The sequence below is a fragment of the Priapulus caudatus genome, unplaced genomic scaffold, assembly GCF_000485595.1.
Source record: "Priapulus caudatus unplaced genomic scaffold, Priapulus_caudatus-5.0.1 Scaffold7, whole genome shotgun sequence".
Classification (NCBI taxonomy): Eukaryota; Metazoa; Priapulida; class Priapulimorpha; order Priapulimorphida; family Priapulidae; genus Priapulus; species Priapulus caudatus.
In genome coordinates this window covers 219796-229406 of record NW_014577068.1, presented here as the reverse complement: position 1 = coordinate 229406, position 9611 = coordinate 219796, and the positions used below count along the sequence as shown (strand labels likewise).

At 43.2% G+C, this 9611-nt stretch overlaps 1 protein-coding gene across 1 annotated transcript in view; it reads left to right on the top strand.

Annotated features, from left to right (window-relative positions):
* The window catches only part of LOC106805659 (huntingtin-like), a 61270-nt gene that overhangs the window by 14695 nt on the left and 36964 nt on the right, over window positions 1–9611 (top strand). The window contains exons 16-24 of the mRNA XM_014807352.1: window positions 4235–4324; window positions 4491–4588; window positions 4975–5095; window positions 5447–5584; window positions 5865–6019; window positions 6543–6709; window positions 7241–7358; window positions 7813–8000; window positions 8573–8715. Coding sequence (XP_014662838.1) covers window positions 4235–4324; window positions 4491–4588; window positions 4975–5095; window positions 5447–5584; window positions 5865–6019; window positions 6543–6709; window positions 7241–7358; window positions 7813–8000; window positions 8573–8715 — 1218 coding nt within the window. The remainder of the gene's footprint in view (window positions 1–4234; window positions 4325–4490; window positions 4589–4974; window positions 5096–5446; window positions 5585–5864; window positions 6020–6542; window positions 6710–7240; window positions 7359–7812; window positions 8001–8572; window positions 8716–9611) is intronic.

Here is a 9611-nt window from a genome sequence, read left to right as displayed (position 1 = left end):
CCAGCGACCGATCATACGCGTCCGAAATAATCTCAGTCTCCAAACCCAGGCGATGTCTGCATAGGGCCTGGCTGACGAACTTCCGCTGTAACAGTACTGGAGCGACGCCCCATGATCGTAAATCGACAGCTTACGACGGAACAGTATGCCAACGGCCTTAACGGCTTCTTGCTTTACATTAGTCTTGGTATCTGAAACTCTCTCTCCCACTTCGGTCCCACCAGCACCAAGTCACGTTCCACTGGCAATTCCTTTGCGACAAGCTCCTCTAATCGCTGACTGCTCGGTTCATCGCGGGGTATTGAGCAAGAACATCACCGTGCAGTTTGACGCACAACATTGTCAAACGAAAATCGCCCTTTCGACCAAGATCATCGTTACATCCGTCTACTCAGTGAATTGCACTCGACGTCGGTAAGCCACGGACTTAGTCAGTCCTCGACGTTAAATTCTTCTCTCACGTGTTCATGGCTTCTTGACGAAATATTTCCCTCACTTATCTGATCGCGGTTACGGCGCAAATACCGTAGTTACAACACTGGAGGATATAGCGCCGGAATATTTACATCATGCCCGTAGCAATCGGCTCTGTAGACTATATCGCCATCCAGGCCACCAGAGAATTCGCTAATGCATCTGCGGTCGTTCCATCCACGTGGACCTGTCTGGAACATGCTTTCAAATGATTCAGCCTGGAAGGCGTGGGGCATTCCCGCGAAGGCTGGCGTACAGTACGCCCAGTTAGCGACGTTTGTGAAGTCTGGGCCCCTGGACAAAGCTCGTTTTAAAGATACACCCGTTTTTCCTTATTTCGACGAGCGTCGAAGACTACTTCTCAATTTGTCAAGTTCTGCCTGGTCATGAAACCACTGGGTATCGTAATACCAGCAGTCAACCTGGCTTCCCAGTTCATCTTGACTCAGAAGTTACGGGGCCAAGCGAGACGATCGCTCTACTAAGTTATCGAAGTAGCATTTGTATTTCGTATGTTAAGCCTGGCTGACAAGCTTCTCCCGAGAAACTTGGTCTATTTGCTCGCGAGAACCCGGTTGTCGGCAGGCTGCGGGTGCCATCAAGGTCTCCATGGCCAACCGATCTTCATAAGAATACGTATCCATTTTTGTAGAGTTTTTTTTCCCTTTCCCTAAATTTTTTTTTTTCCAGTGAAAGTAGCAGATTATCGTTAGCTACCATTTCGACCGCCTCAAGTTATATCGTTGGAATCGCTGGTTCAGTATCCCATTTGGAACTGTCATTCAGCTGGTTATCGGCTTCAGCGCCATTAAACACATACAGTTACGATCACGTGCTTATTCAGTGGGACCGTTAAAACGTCCAACAAATTTCGTTACTACGGGCGAAACGACCATGTTAGCACTTCCTTCTCTCCTGTGCTTCTCAAGCGCTACGATGTCATCCGATCAGCAATCCGTCGACGCTGCAACCCACGAGTTACTAAGTAACCTGTACGCCTTGCAGGTCGCTGCCATCTGTCTTACGATCCCGTGCACTGAATATCACTCCCGAACCACGGGCGTTCCCCTTCAACGCAGGCGTGTCGTCAGTCCAAGGAAATGTTGGTCATCAGCCTACTGAACACTCTCATCGCAGAAACGCACCTGACATTCCCTTTCGCTGGTTTCTCATCGTCGTCGACGGTTGATATTTCGTCAGAATTCCCCTCCGGGCATGTTTTAGACGATCCGAGTAAGCTCGTGGTTGGCCATGAACAAGCGGCTACCACTTCGAAATGCCCAGGTTCGCAACCCTTATCCTTGGTTGATTGATTTACACTGCACATTTGCTTCCCTATCCTCGAATCACGGGCCATCCATCAAGGCCTTTCCTGGACGTTTGTTAACTATATGCAATAGCCTATGGTTTCCCATTGCAAGTCAACACGAAGAATCCTTGCTACCCTACCCCATCTTTGCTCTTAGTCGGTTAATTCATTTAAAGGCCAAAGTGCTTCTTCTCCTGGTAATCAAGTTACGGCCGTTCGTCTAACAGACTTTCCGTAAAGCATTTGCACTGCGTCACGTATCCATGATCACCCCCTTGCAGAACAACAACTTTCCTTCTTCACCCTGCCATTCGGGACCTGTAGAGCGAAGTTGGTTAGAATAAAATCTTCTTTTCTCCCGTGCTGGCTCACATTTGTTTCGAACTGCTCCGGAGGACATCTTACGAGAGATCGCTAATACGCGGTCATTTAAGCACTCCGCTTCACTCCATGAACCCTGGATACCGCGGTTTCATTACGTTACCGTTTCGCCGCCCAATCATTCAAGAATCTCTGCTCCTTGCGCCAGCGTCTTACCATGGCCAAAGGGTACGACTAATTAGCTACGTAAACGCCTCCGGGTTCTCCTATATGGTTGAGACCACCCTATCTCCCTATTTCGTTGCAACAAGCTGCGTCCTAGGATAATAATTTTTTTCTTCCATCGAGCGCTACTTCGGTTTAATCGGTGGCCCGTTTAACCTTGCTCACGTTAGCCATTGACAATTTTGTAAGCCGCCGTAAACGCTTCGTCACGCTTTCGCCTCTGATAGACCCGGGGTCGCTCCGGGTCCATCGAGGAAACGATCTCACTAGTCGTGTGTCCCCCCCCCCCCCCAGGCTGTATACCTGTGACAACAGATATACCTTGATGCCACCCAATCGTCGTTATTGCGTCCCCCGTACGTGCTCATCATGCCCGCGCGAACGAAATAGTTGATCGAGGTCTCCTCGAATTCATCATCTCTGGTCTTTGGCATTCTAAGTCCCATAACGCTATTCTGCATGTGGTACTTAGCATGTCGGTCGACGGAGGTTTCCTGCGATAGGCTGGCTTTCGCCTTTAGGATCGGGTATCGCACAGCGACGAGCTGTGTGTGCTTATCATTAACGGTGTTCTCATCGGGCGCATGAGCGACCATTGACAACTCGCCTCACGCCGCACGTGAACCTGGCTGTGATTCTGTGAGGCTAAGTCCGCGATAATGCGCTCTATGTTTTGAACGTCTTGAAGAACACCTTCGCGTTGCGCGTACACAAGTTGTCCTAGCAATGTTGCGCTAGGTGAACTCAGCTTGCTTCATTTGGACCGAGTGTTCAATCGCCAGATGTTTGAGCCTTCGTCCGCACTTCCATGTAGGTTTCTCCTCGCTGAAGCTGATCTCATCGCGCATCTCTGCATTTTGCCTCCAAGGCCTTTACGGATTCGCTCTCTCTTCAACACGTTTGTCGACGGAATCTCTGTTAGCGATTTTCCGAGCCAGTCTTGACTCCAGAGTCTTGTATTGACGCTAGTCTTCATCACCATTACGGATAGGTTTTTCTCAACACGTTTCTACGAATCGTTTGTTGCTATTTGCGAGCCTCTGACTCGCGCGGAGTCTTCGCGAGTTGACAGGTCTTCACCACCATACGGGTTAGTTTTTTGTCGGAGTCGGACATCGTTCGCAGTCGGTGTTTAAACGATTCAAAACCCGCTCCAGTTCTTTGCAGATCAAAACAATCAGACAGAGACAAGGTAGTTTACGTCTGATCGTGCTTTAAAGTTACTAGATTAACGGAGCTATCAGCATAACATCAACCATTACAGATTCATCAGATTCAATATATCCGGTCGGCGAATGATCAGCAGATGATCAAACAGTGATCAGATTCATGCAGATCGTCGTGATCAGGCGTGATCCAAGGTTAAACACGTTATGACCTCTATTCTACATAAACCAGCTCATAAATGTTCGCAGTATGAGCAGGATTTACGGCGTGCAATTCCACCGGATAAAAACCATCCCAACCGTGACTGCCGTTTCAACTCTCTTCTCCTGCGGTAAATTCCGCACAGAGGTGTATAATCCCCGATTTAACGCAAGATAGTCAACGGACACTTACAGTAGCAATACAAATGAGTTCTAGTAATTTTATGCCAACATAGACGGAGCTCACAGTAGGTCTATATATGCATTTAGCTGCGAGGTTAAGCAACTTTAATGGCATCGCGCATCTGAAAGCTATGAATTTGAAATGACCTGTAACTTACTGTCTAAATCTAAACCATATGCTTGCTGCACTTTGGCTGTAGCAGAGAATATATTTGTATCGTATCTGCTATTTCTGCATTGCGTTTTTTTAAATTGATGCAATTTATAGGTTTAATTTTTAACCTTTGGTATTTCAAAATATTCTCAATAGCTGTGTGAATTTGGTATATTGTGTTTTCAAAACTTATGTTTATAGGTAGAATTAGCTGATGTGTTGGGTGACCTGGATTACAAGGTTCTGAGTTACCTGGAGACTTCTAAACAGCAATTCACACTTCACAAGCAGGTGGTGTATTTTATCTATCTACATAATAGATAAAAATTAATTCTTGGAAGCATTTTAACTTGTCAAAAGCATATATATATATATATAGCGATCTTCAGCAACTACTTCTGAGATTCTCAGATATTTCTCCTGTTAGTCGTGTTTTTGTAAGGTGTTTCCATTTTAGGTCCCCTTCCAGGATAGAGTGCTACACCACGTGTTGCTTTTACTCATTGGTGATGAGGACATGAGGGTGAGACAAGCTGCTGCAACTACCATCGTCAAGTAAGACACATTGCTTCTCGTCTCATAATTTCAAGTCATTTATATTATTATGGTGCTTGATTTCATACAGGAATTTTTTTCTTTGTTCTCATGATTATCATCTGAACATGTGTTCTTTGCCGTGCTGTTCGGGTAACGTTGATACTGATAGTGGTATTGAGAACACCAAACAACTTCAGCAACTCATTAGTAAATGTGTGATATGTCAAAAAATCGTGACTAAATGTTGCAGTCAATGTTTATGACAACGTGATTAGGGGAAGTAGAGAAGAATTGTGGTAATGAGATTGATTGTTGATTAATATATTAATAAATTAAGGTAATTAATTAAGATATTAATCAATTAGTATTGATATTATTGATGAGCTGTTATGCACATCTTGCAGGATTGTGCCTAATCTGTTCTTTGAGATGGATTCGCCACAGCAAGATCCAGTTGTGACGAAGGCTCGTGATCTTACATGCAAGTTTCTGGATCCAGTTCTCACCGATGAGCAGATATCGCAGGTTGTTGTTGTTTGTTGTTGTTGTCGTTGATTTTGTTGCTTTTTGCTATTGTTTTCATTGCTCTTGTAATTATTCATAATATAATTGTTATTACTGAGTGCTTGATATATTCATCATAGTACATTAATTATGTCTGTATGTATCTGAGTGAACCAATCCCAAGTTCTAGTGACATACATATGGCATTGCCATGTTATCATGTTATCATCATATGATGGTGCTTAATTGGGTATTATAAAATAAAATAATGGTAATTAAGCAATCGGGATCTAGATTCAAACTCAATATTCCTTTTTAGAAATCGTTTGTTAAAATATTTCTGTGAAAGTGAGCAATTTATTTGTATTTCAGCCAACAGTGCATGGCTTGGTGCGAGCATACAGCCAAGTAGCTGGAGCGGCATATAGTACAGGGCTGGAGTCTGCATTATCTAGAGTTATCCAGGCTTTGATGCAGAAGTTGATTCAGTCCACATCTAATCACCTCACTGTATGTAGCTAAGCTAGTGTGTGGCAAATACTGCTTTCCATAGCTAAATTGTTTATATTTATATTGTTGATATTGTATATTGTTGCTCCACTTTTTAACTTTATTGACACTTGCTAACTCTACATATACTTGTTGCAAGTAATTTAGAGCCAAGAATAAGTAAGTTTTAGGCATGTTTATATTACAATTGAAAGCCATTAGTTTAGGCAACAATTAGCTGTTTTTCTGTACGGTCACGGTAAGTCCGTCATTGGAAAACGATATCTTCTTCTCCGTACAGCTGGGCTGCTTGCACGTGCTATGCTTGTTATCGGAAGAATATTCCGTGCCAAAGTTCCCGTCTGCTTGGACGTGTGCTACACTGCCATTGGTTCCATCTCACAGTGAGTTGACCCCAACTACTAAGGTCAACCCTGCACTTGGTGGCCGCAGAAGGTCAGTATTTACGATTTACTTCTGCAAATGGCTTAACAATTTGTCTTGATGCTTATGTTAGTATCAATTTTGGCTTAAGTTCTTGAGATATTTGACATGATAAAGCCATAGGCACAGGGCGGTCACTCGTTTGAAGGTTATTTTGCATTTCCCAGGGCACGAAATTCAGATTTTTTTTCACCAGCCAGAAGGGCTGGTAACAGCATTTACTTAGCCCTCGCCATAATTTACCAGCCTTCACAAATTTTGTTCGTAAAATCAATGTCATGTTTTACGCTTGCATTCTCTATTTTAAATTTGTAAAACGTTGACAAATTATGGTGTGATACTTCAGGTAAAACAGTAATGTAGGCTACTTGCTCATTAATGCTATAAATAAAAATGTAGGTACTCGCTAAAACGGCTGAAACCACCGGCTCGGAGGGCCGGTGTTTTGCCAATGTAACCGGCCCTCCAAATAATTAGCCGGCATATGCCGGTGGGCCGGTGCTAATTTCACGCCGTGTTTCCTCTCTCGCCTCAGTCTGACGGACCGTGACAAATGGATGAAGTTGAACCTGCAGGATCCGAGCATGGGGTCGAGCGGAGGTTCCCTCGCTCTCATCCTCAACGTGCTGGCATCGACGTCCGCCATGCTCAACCTCACTGCGCACAAACACGCCCTGCTTCTCGCCGGAAACATCTTTGCTGGTTCGTGTCGCACCTCCAAGCTTTCCAATCACAGTTAAAGCAACCTTGCACCTGTGACTGTGAGACTGCATGTATTTTTCTCACCCCTAGTAATTTGCTAGATCGTGTCCTTTGTTTGATGTACAATATCCTATGCAGCTATGATACGCTTTATTGATAGAAAAAATTGCTTACGATTAGGATGGATTTCTGAAAGCCGAATTATAAATTTGCCACGAAGAACGCACAGAAATGGTGGCCATGGTGGGATCTACATAGATTACACTGTTGTCACATACACATTAGTGCATGTTGATTGATCGAGCTCCTCTATTTGCTTTTACTCGTGGAGATCAGTTTGTGGGCCTGCAATTGTGTTACTCTGACACAGATTTCTCCACTGAATTGAATTCATCTCTCCACTTATCCATCTCTCCCTTCTCACGTCTACTCATCACACTTAATCTCATCTCTCACTGTCTCTGCACATCTATGGAGTTGTGTTGCTGGTTGTGATTGGCACTGATAACAAGTGAACATCTGTTTGCACAGGTGCAGCGTACAAGGCGTTGAGACCAGAGGAGGAGAGAACTGAAGGTCAGAGCTGGTCGATGCTAGACGATCAAGCCGTGGGCGCACTAGCTGACAACCTACTGCTGCATCTTGCCAGGTTTTACAGCTGTTCATAATCGTATTACATTAGCTTATCGACACAATTTGTGAGAAGTAAGTTTTGGAGAAAATTTGCTGGGTCCAAAGTGATGAATAGCCCGTACTAGTTGAGTAACTATACATAACAATGTGGGGTAGGTCAGGTGATACCAACAATTATAATAAGCACAGGGATTGATGTACTTTGATTTGATTCACGTACCGAAAAAAATTAGAACTGAAAAAATTACTTGAAAAAACTTTATTTGGTTTTATTTTGTATTGTTATATTTGCTTAATTACGATTGCTTCAGTTTTGTATAAAAATGCCAACTAGTATACAAATTTCTCATCTCCTTATTGCTTTTACACCTAGGTATACCAGTCCATATAAAACACCCTTGTAACTGAATCTATTAACTGAGAGAATGCGGGGAGAGACGTTAACAACTTTGATGCCTGTGTATATTCAGATTGCTGAATATCTGTACACATGTGATTGAGGGCATTCAACCCGGCCCACCGCAAAGCAAGCCCGTCCTACCCTCCCTGCCGAATGCTCCGTCACTGAGCCCCATTAAGAGGAAATCTGTTAAGAAGGAGGAGAAGAAGGAAGGCAAAGAGGCAGCTGTACTTTCCTCCAGCAAGACAACAACGGATGGTATGGTCGTGTTTCATGTGTGAATCTAGTAAGCTTATTGTTGTGATAGTAAGCTATTCATTATAGTATTAGTCATGTAGCAATCTAACCACATCTAACAAAGTAATTGTTATATTCTGCAAAACATTGAGAATTGTGTAGAATTATTAGCAGAGATATATCACTTCTAAATTGTACAACATTAAAATACTGAAAGTTGCCTAAAATTTAAAAAAAAGCTATCTAAGCAAACGCCAGCATAATCCACAAGGGTGGCACAACATATGTTTGCTTTTGGTACAATACTGTTTTTATTAAAAGGGACTTATCAGTTTTTGCCAGCAAAGCTTTTGTTGCTTCGTTTATCTGTTATTTAAGGGTAAAGCCATTGCACATTTTGAAGTCATCAGTTCTTCTAGGTGCCGAATGAACACTATTCTATCCGACTGAAATTTCGTCATGCTGCTAGTAATGAGCACGCACTTACGGGCTGCTGGAGTCACAGACACACATGAGGGGATGGCTTTAGAGCATGCAGGATGCAGGAGTTACAGCTTGAGCTTTATAACATGAAAAATGTGTTGCTAAATCAGGAACACCTGACAAGGCAGATGCCACAAAAGAGAAGAAAGAGGAGAAGGAGAAAAAGGAGAAAGTGTTACTGGGTTCCTTCTTCAATCTACCAAGCTATATGAACCTGTATGAAGTGATGAGAGGGGCCTACAACAACTACAAGGTGGGTGATGTCAGTGTGCATCAACGCATATACAATATTCTACAGCAATTTGCATGAATTCTCATTATGAATAATGCAGCAGCCAGTAAGTCCTCGTGTAAAAATAGCTGTTAGTGGCATTTCAGTTAAAAGGCAAAGTGCAAGGGATGAGATTTTACTTGTGGGAAATGCTTGGAAAATAATCCAAGAAATGCCAGATTTCTGTGCTATAGAGGTGGTTTCACTCTGTAAGTACTACTCGAGGAAAACGAAGTAATACTCAAAAGTATCCATCTTGTATAGGTTGTCATTATGTAGAGTTGGTTTTTTAAAGGCTCACAATGCGCACCCAAACGCTAATTTCTCCAGTACTAGACTAGCAAATACTTCGTGGCATGCATAATCACACTACCTTATGAAAAAAAATAAACTCTAGTTCCTCCCATTTCACTGCGCGTTGTCTTATAAAAGGTATTTGAAAATACCTCCAATGTTGTTCAAATTCTCCGATGTTGTTGACAGTTTCCCCAATCCCCAAGCAACCGTGCAGCGGTGCTGCGGTACAGCGGTGCTGCGGTACAGCGGTGCTGCGGTACAGCGGTACGGGTGTAGCAAAGATAAAAACATGTGAAGTCACGTCACCACTTCAAGGCTATATTGTTTGGCAAACAGTCGGCATTTGCGCCAGAATGGCAGTTTTCTCACCTCTTTCTTGTGTGTTTTAAGCAAACGCGCAGTGAAATGGGAGCAACTAGAGTTTATTTTGTCATAAGGTAGTGTGATTATGCATGACACGAAGTATTTGCTAGTCTAGTACTGGAGAAGTTAGCGTTTGGATACGCATTGTGTGGCTTTAATCCAAACTAATTCTATCCTTATTTATTCGTGATTCTGTCATTAAAATCCGAGATGCTAAG